We start from the raw sequence: 25,747 nt of genomic DNA, 5'->3' as shown, positions 1-25,747 counted from the left end.
TTGCCCTGGTCTTTAGTATCCATAATTAAACACAGCTTGGAAAAATAGAAAAGATGTTATGCAATTTCTGTAGTGTGTGGTCTTTATAATACCTCTCTGCCACCATTCACATACCAATCAAACCACTGAGAACCTCTTAGCAAGAGAGACACCAAACACTTTTTATGTAGGAAGAAAAGTATAACCTAATCAAGATAAGGTTATACTGCACAGAGTTTTTTAATCATTGCTTATGAACAGTAGTCCTTGTTTATAAATTGCTCTCTGAAACTGTTTCACAAAATGCACAGTCTTCTAAGATGTATTTTATTTTTTTAACCTACTCTGTTCCAAAGTAGACTTGCCTGCCTGCTCTTCTCCACTGCTGCATTTAGGCGTCCAGGTTTGGCACTGTATTGTAGCAAGAAGCATGGATGTTGTTAAAGTGGAGCCAAGAGGTTAAGAAGCATCAGAGCAGAGGTCAAAAATACCATCAGAGAGGAGTGGGCATTGGGTAGAGAAGAGATGGAAGGCTGCTATTAAAATAGAATACAATCTATTTTTTATAGATAAATTTCATTTATTTGAAATTGAAAGCCTCTTATTTTCCTTGGTTCTGTAAGTGTAAATCTGACCCTGGATGGTACTTAGATGTTTTTCGTTTTCCTTTATCGTAGTATTTTAGAATATTTTATTTTATATTGCAAGGACCCTGATCAAAAAGGTTTGGCATCTGCGCTTGATAAATAAAATTATCGTTCTATGAAATGCATATAATTTGTGTTAAATAGCGAAGACAGAATTTACTCTTTTTTCTATAGTTACATAATGTTTGTTAAATAAGGTTGCAACATTTCTCCTTGGACTTTTAGGAGGTATTTGATAACCCAAAGAAGTTACATTACTGTCCATTACTGGATGTAATGGGATGTATCACCAGGAATATGGCTGAAGATACGTATCTTTTTGAAATCATGATCAGTAAATAAGCAAATCTGTACTATTTTGCTTTCTCCCATAGCTGTTGGTCATCTTTTAGAAATGTGTTTATTTGAAGAGTGGTTTTTTAAAAGGACCTTTTGTACAGTTAGGAATCAAGAGTGTCTTTCACTTCTTATAGCAGACCCTGAGACTGAGAAATTGCTGGTTTTCTGCCACTTTCTGTTTTGTGTGTAGTTTTTTGTTTGGACAGTATTGTTCAGAGTGAGATCAGTGTATTCATGCAGGCGATAAAATATGATGAAATAATGTGTAACTTATTATCCGGAGTTTGGATTTTTACAGAGACAGAAGAAGTTGGAAGGTGGCCAACGTATTTGAGCATTAACATGTCCAGACTTAGCTTGCCTTCCCAGTTTTTGAGCATTTCTTTGCTCATTGGTAATGGTCATTTTAGCTCCCGCCCTGAGTAAAGGCCGATATTTCCAGCCTTATATGCCAACTGTAAAGAAGCAAAAACTCCACCACTTGTTGGAATAAATGTAGTTTACATCTATTGATCATGAAATCTGCTGCTTAAAATTCAGAAGAGCAAGTACTTATAACATCTTAATATTCCACCTTCACTAGTGTTTGGATTTTTGCAGTTGAGAGCTTTCATATCAAAACATTCTCAAAATATGAATAGGACTAGTAAAATATGGTTTAAATCTTGATTGGTATTTACAAATTAATGCAATTTTTTTTTATTCACTTACTGTTTCATTTTTATGAGGCTTGAGCCTGCTCTCCAGAATATGACAATCTGCACCTTGGAAAATGAGCTCACTGGTTAATTTTTGCAAAGTACAGAGTGAATGAAGCATGCTGCATATTAGAGGGCAAAAATTATCTCTAAGATCTGTTTTAGATTATTTAACAGGATACAAAAATGTGATTAAAATAATCTTGCTTGCATAAAACTAATCTTTTTTCAAATTTACTTGTAGGCATTTTAACATTCTTTTTGGATGCTTTCTTTAATACATCCTTCTCTTCCACTCACAATGTAAGCAATTAATGTTGTGTACTTGAGATTCTTAGTTGAAAGGGTCTAGAAAAGTGTTTCTTTTCTCTTCCTGTTGCCATCATCCAAAATTGGGGGGAGATAGGAACTCAGAGTTGGATTTATTTAGGAGTCCTGGGTTCAGATCCTAAAAGAGTCACAAATGAAAATACATTTGGTTTTGTCCTAATTTATAGTTCTGATTCAGACGAAGAATACTGTTTCATCTGATCATTAGTCTCAGTTCAGGAAAACACATAGCCTAAAATCCTATTTTAGTTAACATTGAGTTGCATTTTCAGAATTATGTGAGACAGTTCACACAGCACCAGACTGCTGCATGCTTAGTGCCAGAGTGTTATTTCCTCACCGTTAAAAACACAAAATTCATCTAGAAATGAATGTGATTAGGGAACAGAAAAAATAAGGATTTGATTATATATCATATTTGCTTGTGAGGGACGTCTGAAATAGTAATTTGGTGTTATAAATAACTTTTGTTCAAAAGTATAAGTTATTGGCAAAATAGGATGATGTGAATTGCAACTTAAATGTGAAGTTTTAGGTGTACAATTAAAAATAAAATGACTTTATGCATTATATGCTAATAACTGATGATGTGATGGGGAACTATTATTGTGTGATCTGGAATACAAAATATTTGGACACTCAGTTGTCTGAAACTGCTCCTTCCAGAATCTTTAGATCTATATTTATCTGTAGTCAGGATTTTTTCATGTGAAAGATTTATTCTGTGCCTATATGGTAACAACATCAGGTTTATCCCTGAATTTTTTTTCCAGAAACATATTCTTTTATAGCCTTCATCGTGAGTCTTAGCATCTTATACCAAATTTTAGTCTTTGATAACTGTATTATTTCTACAGGTAGTTTCATGTATAACATTATTAATTACTTTAGTCTACAACCAAATTGTAATAATACATTACACTTTTCCGAGGATCTAAAATTGCTTTACAATGTTTAGGTAAGCATTAATGTCCCTTTTGTGTACACTACACACAGAGAGCTAAAGCGACTATCCAAAGTCACACTGCAGATCAATGGCAAAACCTGGGAATTGAACCAAGGTCTTATGAATAACCATTAACTGGTCTGCCCCTAAAAATTAAGTTCTCAAATTTTAAGTAACTCAAGAAGGATTAACAATCCTAGAAAAAATGGTCAAGAATAATCAAAATTTATGACAGTTCTGGAAAAAGATGGAGTATTTGGGGACCAGTTTGCTTTAGGTGCACCGTAGAAAGTTTTTTTTTTTTTAAATAGTTGTTCTGTCCTTTAGTTTGATACATTTGTCATTTTTTGGGGATTGAACTCACCAGCAGCAGTGTTTGGGCTTTCTTGGTAGAGGGCTCCTTTTGAAACCTCCTAGTTGTTGGTGCTCTCCCACAATCCAGAACTGACGGTCTTCAGGACACAATGCAAGTTTTGTATATTTGGTTTAGTTTCTTGTTTACTTTATCCCACAGTTTGGCTATCAACCTATTTAAAAGATGTTGTTTCTGAGGGGCTAAAATCTAATTTGCCTATCTTTAATCTGGAGAAAATTGTGTGTTGTGTAAGACTGGATGGTAGTCTGTCCTTTGGATGGATGTAACTATGTTGGTAATTGCATAGTTCTTGTTCCCATTCTAATTTTTCTTGGTTAAAATCTGATAAATAGAACCAGGGCCCTTAGATTTCAACTTTTCCAAAATCATCACCTTGTGGAAGAAACTCATTTTTGTAAATTGTTAGACTGGTGGTCTATGATAGAAATGTCAAAATTGAGATTTTTCCTGTGTTTAGTGGCCCATAATGTTGGTGCCATATTTCTAGATTCTAGTTCAGTGGGAATATGGAAACTAAGGGATCTTGTTATAAGGTTCTGCCTTTTGGTTAGTGTATATATAAGGGCTAGATGAACTAATGGCTACTATGGCCTAATTCATTAAACTGTTTCATAAAATATGCATCTGTCCAATTGAGGTCTTCGTACATGAACAGTCCCTGTGCAAAATAACTGCTATGCTTAATTCACTGAGTTCATCCTTTAGCATTGAGAGTACTGGAAGGCTATATTTTGTAAATTGAGATCAATAAATATTTTTTTGAGAATTCTTACCTTGACAATCTGCAGAAATGTTATGCATGTTACTTTATTGCTATAGATGCAGTTCATTTTTGTGGTTTAAACTTATTTTGGAGATTACAATGAAAATACAAAAAATACCTAACTGATGTTAAAATAAAGTAGATAAAGAAATTAATGATGGAATGTGAATAAAATGGGCTTTGTGCTGTACTGCAACTATTTTTCTAGACACATCCTAATTTGAAATTCAGAGCTGTTGCAATTATACACGTTTTGCTTGCTTAATTTTAAAAGTAGTGTATTATTTCAGTGTTCTTAAAGGAATTTCAAGGTATGTTTATATTCTGCATTTTGTGAGGAAAATCTCATTTTTATCCATATGTTGGTTAATAAAAAATCCAACTTTTTCTGGGACAGCATATGGCAACCCTCTAAATTTAATTTCAGCAGAAATGCTTTGTTACTTGACACTTTGTAAATTCAAGTAGAACAGCACTTGAAAAATAATTATGAAGTATTAAATACTAGGTTTGTACTGAGAGTTCTGTCCACAGATCTGAATGCAATTGGAAACTGAGTCACGGGGTTGTGACTTCCTAAGGCCACACAGCACATTTGTTCCCATTTTTAGCATAGAATCAGGTTTCTTGACACCTGTTCTTAATCTCTGGAGAATTGTGAAGCCTTCCAAACTATCAAACCCCAACCTTCATGGCCCTTGTTGAATATCTTTTAAAGCCTTTAACTTCTGTTTTTCCTTTGTAGGTTGATCTCCTATCAAGAGTTTTTGGCATTTGAGTCAGTTTTGTGTACTCCAGATGCAATGTTCATTGTTGCTTTTCAGTTGTTTGACAAGAGTGGCAATGGAGAAGTGACATTTGGTAAGAATACTCACAGAAAGCACTTTAACAGATTAAGGTCAATAGTTTAGATAGCAAGAATGGCCAAGACTCCCTGGAAAACTAATTTGAAATGCATATTGTTCAGCGCATAGGGTATCTATAGGTAAAATTTTTCATTTTTTCAAAGTGTTGGTTAGAACACAAGCGTAAGAAATCCAGAAATGTAATTACTATATTTTGTTGAATCATTGACTCTTACACATGGCTAAAATAGGTGGTGCAAAACTTGCTTGTGCAGGACTGTCCTGAAACACAGTGAACTATGGATACTAATTCCTTCATTCCTGAAGGGATTTATGTAAGAAGTTAAGGATCTCCATGTACCACCTTTGGAGAACTGTTACTACATTTATTGAGAAGATAATAGGGTTGCAGGTAGAAATGAAGATGTTCTAATTCATGTTCTAGAAATCCCAATTCAATTTTCCTGTTTTAGGGATAAATTCTACTCTATCTGATATGGGTACAACTCCTGAGTTGAAGCCATGTAAATAAGAATGGAATTTGGCTTTTAGACTTTTATTGTTCCAGTCTAATTTTTATCATTGATTAAGAACTGAACTGAACAGGATTCTGTAGGTGAAAGATTTTCATTTTATCATGTTACTGAATAGGTAAAAGCTTACTGATTATAATAGATTGTTATTTAATGTTAAATTAAAATAATGTATATTTAGATTAGAAAATATTTAATGCTGAGAATTTTAATAAATGGAGTGAGACATGTTAATTTTATCCAAAAGAATAAAGCTTTCAATAAAGATAATGCAATTTATGCTTGGATTTGTGGCCACTTACTGTCTGTACCGGCAATTTCTGAACATTTTTGCATCAATTTTTGAGGTGGTGATGAAACTCAAATCATGCATTATACTTTTTTTTTCTTCAGAAAAAGGCTCTATAGTATTGCTTGAATCATTACTTGTATAAAGTGACATGATTAACAAACAGGGCAAAATATTAAGCACTCAGGGTCTGCCACATCCTAAAGAGAAATAATATGTAAGAACTTCGTAAAAAGAAACAGTAAATTCAAGTACTAACTAGCAGTCAAACTGTCAAAGCAATCCATTAAGTTAATTCTTGCCAAAAAAAAGTGATGATGCCCCGATTTCTCACAAAAGTACATGAACATAGTCAAGTTGAAACAGCTGGTTCCAAAAATGAGTTAAAAGTAATTTCACAGAATATACGTGCCCCTGTGTCCCTCTCTGCCAATTTTGATGGTTTTACGAGCAGAGCTTCCTATTGTTAAATTGTGTTTTTCCTCTTCTGTTGCTGTATTAAAGGATCACAAAACAAGGGAAACTGACTAGACACAAAATGTTGTCAAATGCACAAGGTAATCTGTAAAAATAGATACAAATTTGTCTTCTTACAATTATTATAATGTTAGTTGTAAAAATACAACTAAAACCAACCTTTCAGATAGAATTGTGATTTTTAAGTTGATATTCCTTTTAACAGCAGAGTGCTGTAGGGAAGTTTTATACTACTGCCCCCAGTTCATTACTTTTACAAAATATATAGTTTATAGTTAGTGGTGTACTGTGAAATGTTTTAATTCTTTATAATATATGTTTTGTGGTGCAGTACCCCTGACTTTCTTTTGTTGCTTACTTGGCAGTTTCCCTTGGCAATTTTCCTATATGTAAAATGGGATACTTAACCACCTTCACAGGGTTATTATGAGTGTGTAGAGTATGGGGGAAATATAAAGCACTATATAATTTCATATGAAATACTCACATTTGCTAATCAGCAGTTGGTCTCAAATCACTTTTGTGAATTAAGGAGATGCTTCTGTATTGGTTTATTTCTGGGCTCCCCCCTCCCCCCCCATCACCTATGTATCCGACAGTGGGTTAGCTTCATATGAGTGCAGGAGACCATTTCAGTTATGTCAAATTAGGAAACTCTCCAAAGACCTCACGAGACGAGATCATGGTGAAGTGTGATATTTCCATTTTGGCTCTTTGCTCCAAAGAATCTTACAAGATATTTACTCCTCGTGGGGTGAGGGGAGAAGATCAGTTTTCTTTGGTTTGTAATTTTTGACCTTAGCCAATCAGAAGTGTGAATAAACAAAGCTATTACCCATTGCTTGACCAAAATACACACACTTAATTGTGACGTGTATATTAATCTATGTAGTGTACAAGGTTCTATTCATGTATGTCATGTCCCATATGTATAAATATTTATAATTTAGAGAATTATTAGAAATGATACTGAAATGGAATAGAGCTAGTCAACTAGAGCGCACGATTGGTAGACAGTTGTGGAACTGGAACTGTGGTTACATTTCAATGACACAATAGGTAGATTCCTTCACTCTGATTTTTTTTCTCCCCTTTAGGCTTGACCCTGCATATATACGCATGACAAATGTGACCATCTTAGCATCTTGCTGTTTTTCTTGCCCTCTTTCTGTCACTCTTCTACTCTTGCTAGCTCTTCATAAAACGTTTGTGCTCTACTCCCAATGAGTAACTTGTTTGTTAAATTATGTGTAAAGCTTTTACACAGAAACACCTAAAATCTCAGAGAGAACAAAGCTTTATGTGACAGCTTTATGTTTATATAGAAACTATTTGTCGGAACGATTGATCAATTATCAGTGGATAACATATGTGAGATTATACATTACTGAGAATTGTCTAAAATCTAAATTTATTGAAATAAAAGAAAAAGGGGGGAAACGATTAGTAGTCAATACCTAGTTGAACAAGTCACAACCTCATTTAAACCATTCATTCCTGTTTCAATCTTGGCTGTAATAGAAAGAAAACAATTTTTGAGAAAGTATCAGAGGGGTAGCCGTGTTAGTCTAGGTCTGTAAAAAGCAACAAAGAGTCCTGTGGCACCTTATAGACTAACAGACCTATTGGAGCATAAGCTTTCGTGGGTGAATACCCCATGCATCTGACGAAGTGGGTATTCACCCACAAAAGCTTATACTCCAATACGTCTGTTAGTCTATAAGTGCCACAAGAGTCTTTGTTGTTAATTTTTGAGAAAGGGATTTAGCATCCCTTAATGATAAACATGCTAAGGATTTGTGAAATCACAGTTCACCTTTAGAATACTTTCAAGACAGGACTTTTCCTAGTCAGGTAATTCTAAGACCCTGGTTGATTTATTTTTTTACCTTCATTGATGGTGTCTACTTCACTGATGATAAGCCGTCTTAATTTGAAAGAAGTATTTAAAATAAGATATAAAACAAATGCTACAAAACTGAGAGAATTTTACAGATTTTTTTCTATACATTTTTAGTTGAAACTGAAATTGGGTTAGAGCAAATGTTCATGTTGGGTAGTTTTTGCCTTTCACCTCTGTCTTCTGAGATAACCCAAACAGCTGTGGCTTTGCTTGATGTTAAGCAGATAATCCCCACGCTGGGGGGTAAAAGTGACTGGAACCCATGATTGCCAAGACTGCTTAAAATTTCTCTAGAAGTATGTATTTGACTGGAAATCAAAGGATTCTTCTTGAACTGTCAACTGAGTAAACTTTAAACTGATCTGGATTGTGTCACTTAACTGGTGTTTACAAGTCCAAGCACTTTCTTCCAATTTTTCACCTTTTCATGCAGAGGCTAAAAGGACAGCCATTCCCTGAAACCACGGAATGTTTCAGAGACTGATTTTTAGTTAAATACCTGAGCTATCTTAAAAGCTTGTAGCTCTGAAGAGCAAAAGAACAGATAAAATAACCAAAATTGTATACTGTTTTACAGTTTTCCTGTTCATGATTTCCCAGTGTTCAGTTTTAAAATTCTTTTGGAGCAATTTGGAAGGTATTTGGATACCTGAACGCTGACTAATGCAAGGCATTTAAATATTGTTGCTCAGAGCAAAAAAAAAAAAAAAAAAGACTGTCTCCTAATCTCTTATGAAAGCATTTACAAAAGCTTTGTCTATACTGTTGTAGATGGATGGGATTATTAACCAAATTTCTGATTTAAACCAGTGAATTTACTCCAACAAATGTAATAAATTACTCCTTGGGAAAGAGACAGTTAAATCTTCCTTAAGAGCAAGAAACAGTAGAGGTTTTGAGAGTGTTGGAGGATGGGGAGGGGGTGAGGAAGAGTGAGTGAGAAGTAGTTGAGAACACTTCAGTATAACTGTTTGTTTTCCTATTTTGCCAACTCCAAATGCTCAAAAATCATGAGCCAGGCTCTAAAACTAACTCATGAGATTGGATTAAAAAAACCCAAATTTTAAATACAACACAGCAACACACCTTCATGTTAAATTTAGTGTACATTTATTACCTAACCTGAGGTTGGTTTCTGTTTAACGTGGTATCATAGGTACATGCAGTGAATATGGGAACATGATGGACTCATCAATGCATTTTAGTTATTTATGATAATCCTGATAGTCCTTCCACATGGTTTTCTGTTTAATCTTTCTTCTATCCCACTACCCTTTCTCCTCTCCAGTCTAACAACTAGAACCACTCAGCATAATCTGTTATTGATCGGTGAGAGGCACCCATTCGGTTTTAATAGTAAATAGTTTAAAATCCAGGGACAGTTCTTGAACCTTCATCGTAGTGTTAATTTACAGAACAGGAGCTCAGCTGCAGAGGAAGCAGTAACTTGTAAGTGTTCATTTATACAAAAATGATTAATTCATTACCTTTGTACCTTGGCCACTACTAATAATGGTCCTGACCTTTTAAATAGGAATAGAAATATGTTTCCATTCATTTTCGTTCCTATTTATACACCCCATGCATCACCCTCTTCCCAGTCTCCCACCTCAACACTAGCAGGCATACTGCTGCATTTGTTACACTTGGGGTATGGCTATACAGCAGATGGGAGGGTACTTCCCAGAATGGGTAGACAGATACGTGCCTGCTCCGCCTGAGTGATTGTGCTAAAAAGAACAGTGTGGCCACAGGCAGTAATGGCAGCAGCTGGGGTGGCTTGCTCATGCTGCTGAAGCCATACAGCTATTTTTAGCATGCTAGTGCATGGCTGTCTACCTGAGCTGGGAAGCCTCCTCCCAGTTGCTATGTAGACATACATACCATTGGATTCCTTCCTCTGTTACTCCCTAACACACCACCTGCGCAACACCCCCAGGGAGCTTTTCAGACAGACTTTTGTTTGTTATTTGCAAATAACAGCAGGATTTTTGTTTTGATTTTTATCCTGAAGGTGGAAGTGTATGAAATAGCAAAAACTGATCATAGCAACACTTTAGAAATGCATTGCTTACATTAATGCTTAGATTTTTAGTGATGGGGACCATAAAAGAACTTGGATAGATAAATAAAATCTCACTTAAAAAACCCCAAACATTGACGTGTTTATGCTCATATTTGTGGAATGGATTTTGCCTGTAACTTTAGTGTGACCTTTTGCTTCATGAGAGGTGATAGGGAGTTACAAGTTCTGCCATGCAGGCTGGCAGAGTGTAGAACTTCTGTGAAAGCTCAATTGTGGTTTTTGGGTGGGCTGTATTGGAGGCCTCACAAACTATAAGCATTGCCTATATAAAGTGATGAACTTGTACTTACAGTGAGCCTAAAGTTTCAAGCTCAGTTACAAGCTTTAATGCTCCCAGATCTTAAATTTTGGGAGAGGTCAAAAAGAGAAGAGAGAACTCGGAACCCAGGGTTCCCTGCCAGGATCACTTAAAAGGCCTCTTGGATTCTGTGCACTATCCAATGTACCCCAAAAAGTTGAGACAAAGCTGATAACCCTGTCACATGGACATCTTACAGAATGACTCCCTTCTCCTTGTTCCAAGGAAATGTCTTCAACTTTTGATGAAATTTAATTCATTTTAAGTGTTTTTCAATTTAAAGTACAAGCATTTTGTGTAAGACACGTTGGAGTAGCTATCACCCAAGGGCCAAGATGTCCAACAGCCAGTTTTGGCTCTGTGCTTACCCTAGTGTTAAATTGTTGGTGAGGGCTGCTGCCTTTCCTTTTTTTAATGTATGTGCAATAGCATAGTCTGAGTCCTGAAGTTTACATTCTGCCGAAAACATTTAAAATCCAAAAATCTGCAGGCTGATCCTAAATTTGTGATGCAACATAGAATTTCCATTGTGTGCATTTCCAGTGGCCTTAGCCATAACTAGAATATGCTAAGCACTATACAACTTACATTCTAGCCTAAATTGCTGTACAGTTCAGCTTGATTAGCCCTCTGCTCAGTGAAAAGCCAAGATTAAAAGATAAGGGCTATTGGAGATTGTCATGATGTAGGTGCAGTGTTAGAGCTACATGGAGCAACTTTCATTATTCCTGGTTTCAGCTGATATTCCTATTTGTTTACAGTTAAAAAAAAATAAAGTACACTATATAAAAGTAAAACAGATATATAAATAGAAACTTTCAGCACTATAGCTCAGATCAAAAGGACTGAGTAGCATTGTTATGATTCTGCAGTAATATAGCCCCTTTCCCCCTTGTGGGTGGGTGGGTGGGTTAGGGGGATGATGGTTGTGCTCAATTGTACATGTGTTCTGTTTGGGTTCTTATACCATGCTCCTCATCTTTGTATCTGCGTGCCTGGAACTCAGAATTGGTATTTAGCCTCTTCACCTGAAATTGAATGTTGTCTGAAAAGGACCTTCTTTTGGAGAAAATTTACTGAGCCTCACAGGTACTGACTTTAGCCCTATCTTCAAAATATTTGAAGGTGGTTGGACAAAATTTGGTATGTGCAGCCTTCAAATAAATGCTGTTCAGATACAGCTATAATTTGCTTTAAATGTTTAGGTGGAAAATTTTTGCGGCAGTCATGTAAACATTTTGTCTAAGCACTTGCCTCTAATTTGGAGGTAGTGCACTGGAATGCTGGAGCTATGGGTTTGTATGTGGCTTTAGGATTATCACTCCTGGGGCTGATGGTAGATTCGATGCATCACAGGGCTGTGTTCTGGCCATGCCATTTGTATGGCAGCCCCCATCCAGGCTGCATCATGGAGCTACATTGATATCTGCCTTGGAGGAGAGTATCAGTCCAGCAAAAGGTAATTCTACCACAGAAAGGTTAGCAAAGACTGGGAAGAGACTTCAGTAAATAAGCAGCATGGATTGATGGGGACAATGAAAAACTTCTATCAAATTGTAATAAAATGGTGTTTTTTACAATTTTTTTTAAAGTTTAGTGAATTGCTGTCTGATCTCTTTCTCATGTGTATGGTTCTATCAGAGATATGAACTGCAAGTAGTTTATCTTTGATAATTTGCTGACTTCTGTCTTGGGAAATAAAAGGAGTACACGTACTTTAACATTAGCCGATTTTATCAATTTCTGTTGCTATAAATACTCTGTCAGCTTAGAGTAGAAATGTAAGTACCTGCACCTGCTGTGATAGAACAGATTAAAGAGAAAAATTAGAGCATGGTACAGTGTGACAAATGTGCTGGTGGACATCACTTCATTCACAGTCACCAGAGTATGACCATACTTCTGAAACCTCCCTTGCCACTGCACTGTTGTTAGTTGTACATGAATTTGGGATGATTGCACTTCCCTTTGATGTGAGAAAGGAACTGACAAAACTGGATAAAATAAGAAACCAGTAGTTGGCATATGTGTCAAGAGGGTAATATTATCAGGAAATAACAATTCCATCTATTGTGAATGACTCCCATATTCTAATGCCTCTCCCATGATAGCTGATAACTCTGTAATATGTTTTTGAGCATTATAGTTATAATTCAAACTGCTAATTGTTTCTATGAATGACTTCTGTAGTGTATTTTGAATGTTATGTACAAAGTCTGTGGAACAAAATATAAGGTATCAAGTGGGTTACCACCTCCAGCTTCCTGAAAGATATTCAATATATACTAATTGTTAGTCCTTTTTGATAGTCCTAAACAAATATCATTAAGGTTGAGCCAGATTTTTAACAGTATTTAGGCACCTAGCAGGGTTTTGAAAAGTACCTAGGTGCCCAACTTCCAAATCAGTGGAAGTTAGGCACCTATTTACATCTTTAGTCACCTAGATAACAGGCCAGATATTTAAAAGTATTTATTGAGAGCCAGTTATAAAACCTCATAGAAAACATTGAGAGGAGGAAATTCATTCTCAGAGCTATAAGTAGTTTCTGGGGAAAATGCTTAAAGGAAGAGTTATGCGAAGATTGAGGGCTTGTCCTCAGTGCTTAATTCTTATTAAAATAATTGAGAGTTTTATCTGTATGCAGGCCTCTCTTTTAGAAGGAATGTGAATAATTCCATCTGATAAAATCAGTTCCATTTACCTTTAATTTTTCCTTTTAAGTTGCAGACATTTTGAAATAATAGTTGGAGGACTGTGGATAAATATTTTTAATCACCCAATTTTTTCAGCACGTTGTTTCTAGACTGTTATTTTTCTTGTTTTTACAGTCAAAAGGAAACTCCAAATACTTACATCACATTTTCATGACAAGATTTGAGCACTTTGCAAAAGCGAACATCAAGATGGGGGAAACAGTTACAAGTTTAGGGTTTATCTACACTACAAACACAATTGGATCAGTGGACCCAGTTACAGCACTAGTGTCCCCTGTCTCAATTACACCATGGTGTCCTTTTGCTAGCACTGCAGGGGACAACACTGACCTGGCTGTATTGGTAATGCATGAAGATCCTAAGTGACTTGACCGGGAGTTCAGTGGTAGGTTGGGAAATAAATCCAGGTCTCCTGGTGTTTGGTCTCTAGCTATAAGTAGTAGGTTTGTTGCCTCCCATTAAATTAAGAGCTTTGAAACAAATGCAGCAAAATGTGTTTGACTCATTTCCTTTTGTGCATAATTGTTCTCTTTCTCTCACCCACTGCACCTTAGGAATTTTTGACTACTTACATTTATATCAACCTGGTTTTTATTATTTGACTGCTATTACCTATTCCTGGTAACTTTATTATCATTTTGTCCTCATTTAGCAATCTCTCCTTTAAAATAAATATATAATCTATAATGTGAGGCAAATAATATAACCAAAAACCCAATCTTGTACATTAGTTAATTGATCTGGGACTCTGGCACCTTCCATAGATTTCCATTCATCCCTCTTTCCTTCCTTCCCACAATGATTTCTCATACACTGAACCAATAAAGCCTCTACAATCATGGATTAGCATTGACTCATGTAAAGAAGACAGCTATAGATCCGAAAAGCATATACTTTAAAACATGAACAAACCAACTGATCACTTAATGTAGAGAAGGGAATGGATTTCCTTCAAAGTAAGTCTGTGATGGAAAAATGGACAAAAGATATTGCAGTCCACATCTGTGAATTTTCCTTTAGAACAGAGTAGATAACTGTGCTCACAGGGTAAGAGTCCTCTAATAATATACCTCTAATACTATTGATTAATGTAAATTCAAACAACGTTAAATAAGCTCGCTAAGTTGTTAACTGAAAAGAGAAGTGGTCCTGTCTTAAAGAAAATATTTTCTCATTTCTCTTTTAACTTAAGCTGTGTGGTGGGCTTTTAAATTAGTTTAGTTTCACAAGCAAATATAGAATTGATTTAAAAGTTAGACTTTTTGAGCTGAATTTAGAAAAATATGTGCTAGTCTAATTTGCATGTGTCCAATTTGTGTGAACAAATGTCCATTTGGCCATTTGCACACATATACCAGGCTTGTATGCACATAATACCCCATATAATTTTTCTGTATAGGGCTTTGTTACTAAGGACAAATATGCTATAGGATTAGGCATTGGTTTGTGGTACAGTACACACAATAGAATTCCATACCCTAAAACATGTTTTTCCCCCTCTACTTCATTTAAAAGGCGACATCTTTAATTTCACTTATCTTAAAACATTTTAATAACTGAGACTACCAATCATGTTTTATAGGGTTTGATTTCTGTGTCAGGGCCATATTTTATGACACTATCAGAAGCTTTTAATAAGGTGCTTTCTGCTGAGCTAATGATATGCTTTAGGTGGCATTTCTTAGGCCTATCTTCAATAGACATATTCAGGCTAGTGTGAATGTAATAATCAAGTCTCAATCAAACCATACTTAGTATGACAAATATTGCATTAGACAGTGATGTAGGTATTCATGCTTTTGATAAAAGGCTTAATTTGACTCTTTGCAGAAATGGGGAATTACTATTGATTTTTGTATCAGAGTATAAAGTAGCAGCTATTTATAGTGCACAAGAGAAATTGCTTCTTAATTAAAATTAAATGTGAAATTATTAATTCCATGGCTTTACATAGTAATGTACAAAGTTGAGTATTAAATTCTGTAGTAAATGTGTTCTTACGTGTGGCTCTGAATATGCAACTTAGAAATTACTCTAAAGTGACCAGATTACAACATTTTCTAAATGGTCTTATAAAACTTTGCTTGTTTTCTACCAGGAACAGTTAGGCAGGGTGAAATATTTTATCCTACAACTCATTTGCTTTTTTTCCCCTCCCAAGAAAATGTCAAAGAAATTTTTGGACAGACCATTATTCATCATCATATCCCTTTTAATTGGGATTGTGAGTTTATTCGACTGCATTTTGGACACAACAGGAAGAAGAATCTTACCTACTCGGAGTTTACACAGTTTCTGCAGGTCAGTTATTTATTTTTCTTTCTGTGCATAATTGGCCATCAGCTCCGTCACTTGTGCTGCATTAATGCCATTATAAATTAGTTTTATTACATGGTGGTGAGAGATTTGTTGTCCAGATAGACTAATTAGAACACAGCTAAACTATCATTGTACCATACTGATTATATAATAAGATCACATACAGTGCATTAGACTTTGGTCCACCACCCTGTTGGAGGGCAGGATTAATTTTGTTTCTAAAATATCCTCTCATTGAGGAGTGTGAGTGTCTGGTCCTGCTCCTGTTGGAGTTCAATGGCAAAACTGATTTCAGTGGGGAAAGGATTGGGCCCTGAATATCTCCACTGGCTGTTACTCCGTAGCTTCCCATAACACTTTGTTATATTGATTAATTTTTCATTTCGCTTCATAAAGTTTTTCCTATTATTTACCCTACATTTCCCATAATGCACACTACTTCACCTCAGAAGTTTAAGATCCTTGTGCCACTCATTCTTAATTAAGGCCAAACTCGTAGTAAGCCAGAAGTCTTCCTTTCAGAGGTTTGCTGAAGAATGCTATGGGGAGAGGACTTTAAAAGTATTCACTCCCAGAATCATACTTCAGAGTAGAGGAGTTGTCAACTATAGAGAGTAAGAGAAAAGGAAAGAAGGAGAATGTGGACAGCTGTGCATTGTAATTAAGGGGAAAAGATTTTGCACATTTAAGTAGGTAATTGAATTCTATATAATTTGAAATGATCAACTCATACTATATTTTTGTTGTGGATTTCTGGCTTTTTGACTTAAAGAAAATTAAAATTTCATAACTGACATGTAATTTCCAGGGCTGGCCTGTGAAATTAAATTGCTTTGTTTTTGGAAATAATCGCAGGAAAGTACAGGGTGTTGAATTGGATTGGTTATATTGCTTCTAATTATAGTTTAGGACATAGATACTGAGGGCATTTTAAAAATAAAGGATTTGGTTAGGTAAGTTCTAAAGTCCATGGTGTGTACGGAAGAAAAGCAGTAAAATTGTGGAAGGTAAGTAGGAAGAAGGGCCAGAAGATAGTGATACAAGGAATTGTGGGAATGGCAGTGGAGTGCCATCTAAACTCAAGCCCAGATACCTCTGCTACGCCCACACTGTACAGGGGGTGGTAAGGGAGTGGTTGGTCACAGCTCAGTATACCCTCATAAAAACATGTGAGCCGGGGTTCAGTACATCCCTAGATGTGGGTTTGAGGGCTTTGAGTGTGGATGATAAGGGTTTTGGGCAACAATGCACAGCAAGCCTGCACTGTTGACATACCTGAGTGACAATTTTTGTTGCGATAACCCAGAGGAGTATCCTGGGCAGCCCCAAGGAAGTTTTCTTATGGGATACAGCAGGGTTCTGTCCAGTGCTTAATTTGTAATGAAAGGTGCCGAGGCTTACGCAATTTTTTTACATTCATAACTGATGCAGCAAGCCCAGAGGTGCCAGGGCTATGAACTGCCAAGCCTAGAAGTGCCAGGGCTCAGCTTTGGCAAGCCCTGACAAATTATCAGACCTGCTGTTGCATTCAGCTAGCTTAGTCAGTGTCGTGCTGAGATCAGAGTTTGGATGAGGGCAAGCTGATTGCAACTCAATCTTCTAGACAAGATTGAGGTAATACTGGTAGGTTGGGGAAACTAACCAGACGATTTAGTTCAGTGGGTATCAGCTGGTGAATGTTGCATGCCTTTTGTTACTCTGGTTAATAACCTGGGCATATTTTGGATTCCCAGCTGATTCTAATCTAGACATCTAGGAATAATGGGAGTTGAGTGTGTGCTTTATTATTATGGATGCAGTTTTTTTTATATGGATCTCACTAGAGTGATCCATGCTTTTGTCACTTGGGGATTAGATTTCTGCAATGTGCTTTATATGAGGCTACTCTTTAAATTCATTGTAAACATTAGATGGTATAAAATACAGTGACCCACTTGTAAAGAGAGGTTTCTCTCAGGGAGCATGCTAAACTTATATTCTGGAATCTTCACTGGCCTCCAGTTTATTTTCAGGACAATTCAAGGTTCTGATTTTAACCTATAAAACCCTAATTGTGTTCAGTCCTGAATACCTGAGAGATCAGCACTCTCCTCATCTCATATAATCATAGGACTGGAAGGGGTCTCAAGAGGTGATCTAGTCCAGTTCCCTGAACTTATGGCAGGACTAAGTATTATCTAGACCAGGGGTGGGCAAACTTTTTGGCCCGAGGGCCACATCTGGGTATGGAAATTGTATGGCGAGCAATGAATGCTCACCAAATTGGGGGTTGGGATGCGGGAGCGGGTGAGGACTCCGGCTGGAGGTGTGAGCTCTGTGGTGGGTCCAGAAATGAGGAGTTCAGTGTGAAGGAGGGGGCTCTGGGCTGGGGCAAGAGGTTGAGGTGTGTGGGGGGGGTGAGGGCTCTGGCTGGAGATGCGAGCTCTGGGGTGGGGCTGGGGATGACGGTTTGGGGTGCAGGAGGATGTTCTAGCCTGGGACCAAGGGGTTTGGAGGGCAGGAGGGGGATCAGGGCTGGGGCAGGGGGTTGGGGCGTGGGAGGGGGGGCAGGCTCCAGGTGGCACTTACCTAAAGCAGCTCCCAGAAGCAGCAGCATGTCCCCCTGCCAGCTCCTACACGGAGGCACAGCCAGGCAGTTCTGCACACTGCCCCGGCCGCAGATACCGCCCCTTCAGCTCCCATTGAGCTGGAGATTTTTGGGATGAATCAGTTTGTCGGGCGTTGGTACTAAAACTTCTGTTATATTTTCATATAGAGTATAACGTGTGCATGCACTCTCTTAGGCAGGTGGATGAAGACAGTGGGAGTTCCATGCACAATGGGTGTACAGAATCATATTCATAATGTGATATTTCTAATTCTTATTTCAGGAGCTACAGTCAGAACATGCAAGACAAGCCTTTGCACTGAAAGACAAAAACAAAACTGGTATGATTACTGGACTGGACTTTAGTGACATCATGGCTACCATTCGTTCACATATGCTTAGTCCGTTTGTGGAAGAAAATCTAGTTTCAGTAAGTGTAAAGAAAATAATATCTTAAATATAAGTGCTATTCAAGTGAGAGTTTGTACCGTAATTTAATTGCTATATGTCTAAAATTCTTAACACACGCCTTATCTTCCTCTTTATTAGCAATACTGACAGTGCTGTACCATTCATTGCTCACATAGGGTTTTTATGCAAAATAGTGTTTTTATAGAAATAATAATTATTAGGGCTGTTGATTAATCATAGTTAACTCACGTGATTAACTAAAAAAAACCAATTGCGATTAATAGCAGTTTTAATCGCACTGTTAAACAATAGAATACCAATTGAAATTTATTAAATATTTTGGATGTTTTTCTACATTTTCATATATATTGTATTCTGTGTTGTAATTGAAATCAAAAGGTATATTATTTTTGATTGCAAATATTTACATTGTAAAATGATAAACAAAAGAAATAGTATTTTTCAATTCACCTCATATAAGTACTGTAGTGCAATCTTTGTCGTGAAAGTGCAACTTACAAATGTAGATTTTTCGTTGTTACATAACTCCACTCAAAAACCAAACATTGTAAAACTTTAGAGCCTGCAAGTCCACTCAGTCCTACATCTTGTTCAGCCAATCGCTCAGACAAACAAGTTTGTTTACATTTCAGGAGATAATGCCCCCCCCCCGCCCGCTTCTTATTTACAATGTCACGTGAAAGTGAGAACAGGCATTCTCATGGCACTGTTGTAGCCGACGTCGCAAGATATTTACGTGCCAGGTGCGCTAAAGATTCATATGTCCCTTCATGCTTCAAACACTATTTCAGGGGACATGTTGATGATTGGTTCTGCTCGATAACAATCCAAAGCAGTGCGGACCAATGCATGTTCATTTTCATTATCTGAGTCAGATGCCACCAGCCGAAGGTTGATTTTCTTTTTTGGTGGTTCAGGTTCTGTAGTTTCTGCATTGGAGTGTTGCTCTTTTAAGACTTCTGAAAGCATGCTCCACACTGTGTCCCTCTCAGATTTTGGAAGGCACTTCAGATTCTTAAACTTTGAGTCGAGTACTGTAGCTATCTTTAGAAATCTCACATTGGTACCTTCTTTGCCTTTTGTCAAATTTGCAGCGATAGTATTCTTAAAATGAACAACATGTGCTGGGTCGTCATCCGAGACTGCTATAACATGAAATATATGGCAGAACGCGGGTAAAACAGAGCAGGGGACATACAATTCTCCCCCAAACAGTTCAGTCACAAATTTAATTAACACATTTTTTTTTAAATGAGCATCATCAGCATGGAAGCATGTCCTCCAAAATGGTGGCCAAACCATGAAGGGGCATACAAATGTTTAGCATATCTGCACTTAAATACTTTGCAATGCCAGCTACAAAAGTGCCATGCAAATGCCTGTTCTCACTTTCAGGTGACAATGTAAATAAGAAGAGGGCAGCATTATCTCCTGTAAATGTAAACAAACTTGTTTGTCTGAGCAATTGGCTGAACAAGATGTAGGACTGAGTGGACTTGCAGGCTCTAAAGTTTTACAATGTTTTATTTTTGAATGTCATTTTTTTTACATAATTCTACATTTGTAAGGTCAACTTTCATGATAAAGAGATTGCACTATAGTACTTGTATTAGGTGAATTGAAAAATAGTATTTCTTTTGGTTTTTTTACAGTGCAAATACTTGTAATCAAAAATAAATATGAAGTGAGCACTGTTGTAGTGTTGTAATTGAAATCAATATATTTGAAAATGAAGAAAACATCCAAAATATTTAAATAAATGGTATTCTATTATTGTTTTAACAGTATGATTAATTTTTTAATTGTGATAACAAAGTACAAATTATTCTGCATTATTGAAAGCAAGATTGTTGTCATGAATAGCTGAGTATTTTGCTTCTTTGTAAGTGTCAATGAGGTGAGTCACTATAGGTGCAAGTTCTTATGGCTGGGCATGTCATAGTAGTGTCGTCTCATTAGATTCCTTCTGCTGACAGCCACTCTAGCCCTGCAGTGGTCTGCTGTTCTCGTGACTTGGCCCTCCAGCCAGGGACCGACGTATGGTCCCGTCTCTTTTGGGGTAAACAGAGTCCCGTATGTCTGTCGCCCAGTGGCTTTACGTGGGGTCTTCATCCCAACTACAGGCTTAAGTCCTTTCCAGCCCTTATTTCCAGGGGCCTCCCCACTACTTTTGTCAGTAGGGGAACCCAGGCCCTCCCTGTATTCCAGGTTCCAGCCCAGGGACCTTGTAATAAACAGCTAAGATCTGTCTGTTTGTATCCACTGCTTCCTACTGTGGCCTGCTTCTAGGCCTTTCCACCAGTTCTCAAAAGGAAAAACCTATAGCTCTGGGTGCAAATGACATATATGAGTCCCTTGCCAGGTTTACATGCCCCTAGGGAGACTCAGGTCTAACTGTGTCTTGTTATCTTTTGGCTCTGGCCAGGCCTTTTTTTTCAGTCAGTTCTGGGGTCGGCCCTCGCCCTAGTCAGGCCTTCCTTCAAGAGGCCTTCTTCTCTTCCCAGTCAACCCCTGCACTGAACATTTCCCCTTTTAAACCTCTTCAGACTTGGCACTTCTTGCAAGTGAAGCAGGATGGGGCTAATTGCGCCCACAGGTTCTCATTAACCATTTCCCACCTTGTATGGGGTTTGTATACTCTGTCACAGTAAATAAAAATTTGTGCTGAAATTTGCAGTGTAAACAATATTATAACTAGTGACATGAAATATGGCCCAGATCCTGCAAATTCTTACTCATGTGAGTAGTCCTATTTACTTTAATGGGACTATTCTTGTGAGTCAGAATTTGCCCATCTTTTGGCTCCCTGCTCTTTATAGCCAAGCCTCCAGTCCAGCAAATAAATTAAGCATGTGGTTAATCTTAAGTACATGAGAAGTCCCATTGAAGTCAATGGGGACTACTTATACACTTAAATGCTTTGCTGGATGGGAGAGGTGTCTTAGTTTGGAAAGTATGGATTTGTGTTGATTTCAGCTTCTAAGGTTAATTGTTAACACTGTTAACTATTGCTATAAATGATGTAAAGATTAACTCCATCTAAAATAAAATATACGCAAATCTAGAACAACGCATTCTACAAAAAAGTTGAACAGTAATTCTACAATTGTTTCCTGATTATTTTTATTGCATCAAAAACCATAGTACCCTGGCTATGTAATAACAACCCCCTCACTGCTATCACTAAAAACAGGATATAACTACTACAATAGAAATATATCGTAATCTTTTCTTGTATGTCCAGATGGATGTTAATTTACAGTAAAGCTCTCTTGGGGTGTCAAGGGGTTTAAGGCTATCAGCTGAACCCTGACCACATATTAGGACCTGTGTTTCATCTTTTTTTTATTATTATTATTATTATTTATGTTTTTAAGGTAGCAGGTGGAACTATTTCACATCAGGTCAGCTTCTCCTATTTCAATGCTTTTAATGCCCTGCTGAATAACATGGAACTCGTTAGAAAGATATACAGTATTATAGCAGGTACAAGGAAAGATATTGAAGTCACAAAAGGTAAAATAAATTTACTATATTTTATTAATTTTCAGATCTCTAAAGTGTGTCTTTTGATACTGTATATGGGTTAAGACTAGTAAGAGGCTGGTGTAATACGGCGATTTAGCAGAACTGTGCAAGTATTTCAAGTTTGATTCTGAATGTGGTTCTCCTGCTCAACTCCAGACTTCACAGGCCAGCAGAGGGTTCTAGCTGGCTCATTAAGGGGAAGAGTTGTCAAGGTGCTGACAAGAGTCTTGACTGGTTCTGATATCCTAGGGATACCACTGCAATGTGGACCTTCTTGTCGTAATGATAGGTGTTTACATGGAGCAGAGAAAAGTCTGGGGAATATGGCAGCTATGGCGGAATGGGTATGCTTTAACAATAACAAAAATTCTTCATCAGAAACTCTCTATGTCCTGTTGGCTGTTCCTGTGTGCTACTGTAGCAACAGTTTTTCACTCTTAAGCTCTTTCCACACAATTTTAGCTGAGTTTGTAACTGTTTAATGATATGATGTGCACTAAACATAATTTGTTTCCACACATAATAAGGCTAATACTGTTAGCAAGCATGCAAGTTAACTATGATTCAATCTTGCCAGCGGCCTGGATCGACTGGCTTTCTGTAACCATTTCATAACATAGCTATTTCCCATCTGTGGATGGGACCCACTAACTATATCTGCTGGGTTGACTCCACCCCTTTTCCTTCCAGTTCTCATGAAGTAAGACATCTAAAAGTGCATTGCCCCTCCTGTGCTGCTCTGTGTTCATATGCTCTGGGCACCCTCTGTCTTTGGATGGTAGGATGGGACACCTGTCCAGATTCTCCAATTTGCACTGATACGTCGCTACCTAACTATTTTGGTAGATGTGAATGCACAAACAAAAACTTGTTTGATAGAAACAAAACTTGAAAAACTTGTTTTATAGATGCTACTGAACCATGTTTTCTGTAATTGATCATGGATGTGTTTAGGGTGACCAGACAGCAAATGTGAAAAATTGGGACGGGGTACGGGGGTAATAGGAGCCTATATAAGAAAAAGACCCAAAAATCGGGACTGTCCCTATAAAATCAGGACATCTGGTCACCCTAGATGTGTTACAAATTGTATTTGTAGTGTGGATAGGCACTTATCCAAATCTGGGAACAATGAGGGGAGGAAGGAACACTGAAATGGTTGTGCTAGTTTTAATGATGATTGGTTCGTCCATAAATTATACCATTGTCTGCTTTTACAGTAGTTTAGTAACAAGAGCCCCAAATATTGGGTCTGATCTATGGTCTTTGCTGATAGGAGAATTGCTATAGATTTCATAAGTAAGAGTTGCAAGATCAGTTTTACTCTATGATTGAAGCTGCTGTTCTGAAATAGATGTGGTACCAATTCTGGCTCATTTCGTTCTATTTTAGATTTTGCTCCTCATTAGTCTGCCAAGTGATAGATTTAGTTCTTAAGATTTTAATTTTAAAGTTATTTATACACATTTAAAGTGAAAATGTGATAAATGATTCAGGATCAGTTACCTTATTTTCCCCTTCCTCTTAAATCCAGAGGAGTTTGCCCAGGCTGCAATCAAATTTGGACAAGTCACACCGCTGGAAATCGATATTCTCTACCAGCTTGCAGACTTATACAATGCTACAGGGTAATTTATAACCATCATAATCATTCATATTAATCTTTCCACCCTATTTATATTTACTTTAAAATAGATTTGTTTTATATATATTTCATTACGGATTATTTGATGACTGCTGGCTGTGCTGGGGTGTGTATAAGTATATGTATAGTGCAGTGAGCAGTCATCAGATAATCAGTATATGGTGTAAAATAACAAAATACACTCCCTGCTTCAAAAAACTTGTAATACACAGATTGCTAGTGTAAACTTGAAGTGTGAGAGGTGTCTTGACTAGATTGCTGCATGTGCATCTTACCGCGTTATAGGTGAAACCATGTTATATCGAACTTGCTTTGATCTGCCCGAGTGCGTAGCCCCGCCCCCCTGGAGCACTGCTTTACTGCGTTATATCTGAATTCGTGTTATATCGGGGTAGCGGTGTATATAAAGCCATAATCTAGTCTGTTGAAGAAAAGGTGCTTGCTGAGGGTTGTTTATGATTTTGACTAACAATGATTTATTTTCCTTGGGCTTGTCTGAAGGCGTTTAACTTTGGCAGATATTGAGAGAATAACACCACTGGCTGAAGGTGCCTTGCCTTACAACTTGGCAGAACTCCAGCGGCAGGTAGGTAGGAGTGATATCATGTGTACAGTCAATTGTGAAAATGCTAAACTGAAGGAAACATTTAGAAGTTGGCAATTTATAAAACTTCTGAATATTTGCATATGAAAAGTAGAACTTTTTGCCTTAAAAAGACTTTTACAAAACTCAAGTCTATGCTTATAGTTTAAAAAAAAGAAAAGAAAATTGGTTCCCAGATTTTACAGATTCTCTTTGCTGTCTTGAACTTAAAGAAAACATGTTGGATCCCTCTGACATTAGTGATGTTTTTGTTGACCAGGCACTAGATTTTGAGGAAAGTTCTTATTACATTTTTTTATAATTGACTGAAATTGTAAGACTGTTTTAAAACATTACTTCCTGAAACAAATCTTTCAGTGAGTAGATACTTATAGTTTTTAATCAAAATATATAATATTTTTTGTACTAGAGAAAAAAATTACGAAACCATTAAATCCTTTGATGAACTGTCTATGCATTTGGATTTCCCACTATTGTTAATAAACCAATTAAAAACATATCCACTAACTCCTGAAAATATCTGGAATTTTCTGTTAAAATCCATCCTTAAATAAATACTAGCTTGGAAGTACACTTCGAGTTTTGTTTGTATTTTAGTACACTTCCATATTGAGCTCCATAATAATGCTCTATCTTTATGTTGTGAACATATACAGAATCTATATACAGCATGTAAAGCTGATAAACGTGTTCTCCTTTGAGAGATTAGTTGGAGTAATCATCTTCCATGGTGATTGACTTGGATGGTTTGTTTAGAATGCTCACTGAATCTTACTAATGTTATTTGATACTCATTAGCTCTTGTGATTTACATAGCAAGAGAAGAATCCTGTTTGTGTGGGGCTGATGAAAAATGTGGAATTGGAGGATGGAAACATAGCTTCAGAATGTTAACTCTTTACTTCACCTGAGATCTTTCTTCATAGATTTGTGTGGTTTCCTTTCATGGAAGTTTTATATACTTTAGATGTAGGTGTTTTTACAAGTCAAGGCTCTGTGTCCTGTGTGGCACGTTACACTCAAGCCATGCAGTTAGGAACCCTTACATTTACATTTGTTTCAAATTTGAAGGTTATTTTTCACAACCATGAGAGCTAGACTCTTAGGGTGAGATATTCAAAAGCGCTCATCTTATATTTAGGCACTTACATGAAATGGGTTGAGGACGTTCAATGGTGGTAGTTGGGTACTGAGCACTTTTGAAAAATATGGCCCTTATGTTTTTAAAAATGAAAGCCTAGATTCTGAGGGCCTGTCTTTACTGCTGTGATAAATGAAGCGGGGAGGGGGATAGCTCCCTTTTATGGATACCTAGCCAGACAGTTAGCTATGAAATTCCTCTTACTAGCTGTTCTCTACTTGCTTTACCTGTAAAGGGTTAACAAGCCCACAGGTAAAAGGAAAGG

General features: G+C 37.0%; 1 protein-coding gene across 4 annotated transcripts in view; it reads left to right on the top strand.

The window, feature by feature from the left end:
* The window catches only part of SLC25A12 (solute carrier family 25 member 12), an 88,370-nt gene that overhangs the window by 23,187 nt on the left and 39,436 nt on the right, over window positions 1-25,747 (top strand). For 3 of the 4 annotated variants that reach the window (XM_034785043.1, XM_034785042.1, XM_034785044.1), the window contains exons 4-9: window positions 4,824-4,939; window positions 15,388-15,527; window positions 18,416-18,562; window positions 21,942-22,080; window positions 23,627-23,720; window positions 24,239-24,323. In XM_034785043.1, the coding sequence (XP_034640934.1) occupies window positions 4,824-4,939; window positions 15,388-15,527; window positions 18,416-18,562; window positions 21,942-22,080; window positions 23,627-23,720; window positions 24,239-24,323 (721 nt within the window). Of the gene's footprint in view, window positions 1-4,823; window positions 4,940-11,865; window positions 11,969-15,387; window positions 15,528-18,415; window positions 18,563-21,941; window positions 22,081-23,626; window positions 23,721-24,238; window positions 24,324-25,747 lie in introns of those variants that run through there. The other variant, XM_034785045.1, reaches the window with a different exon arrangement.

The sequence above is a fragment of the Trachemys scripta genome, chromosome 11, assembly GCF_013100865.1.
Source record: "Trachemys scripta elegans isolate TJP31775 chromosome 11, CAS_Tse_1.0, whole genome shotgun sequence".
Lineage (NCBI taxonomy): Eukaryota > Metazoa > Chordata > Testudines > Emydidae > Trachemys > Trachemys scripta.
The sequence above is the reverse complement of the archived record's forward strand: the minus strand, read 5'-3'. Positions and strand labels throughout refer to the sequence as shown.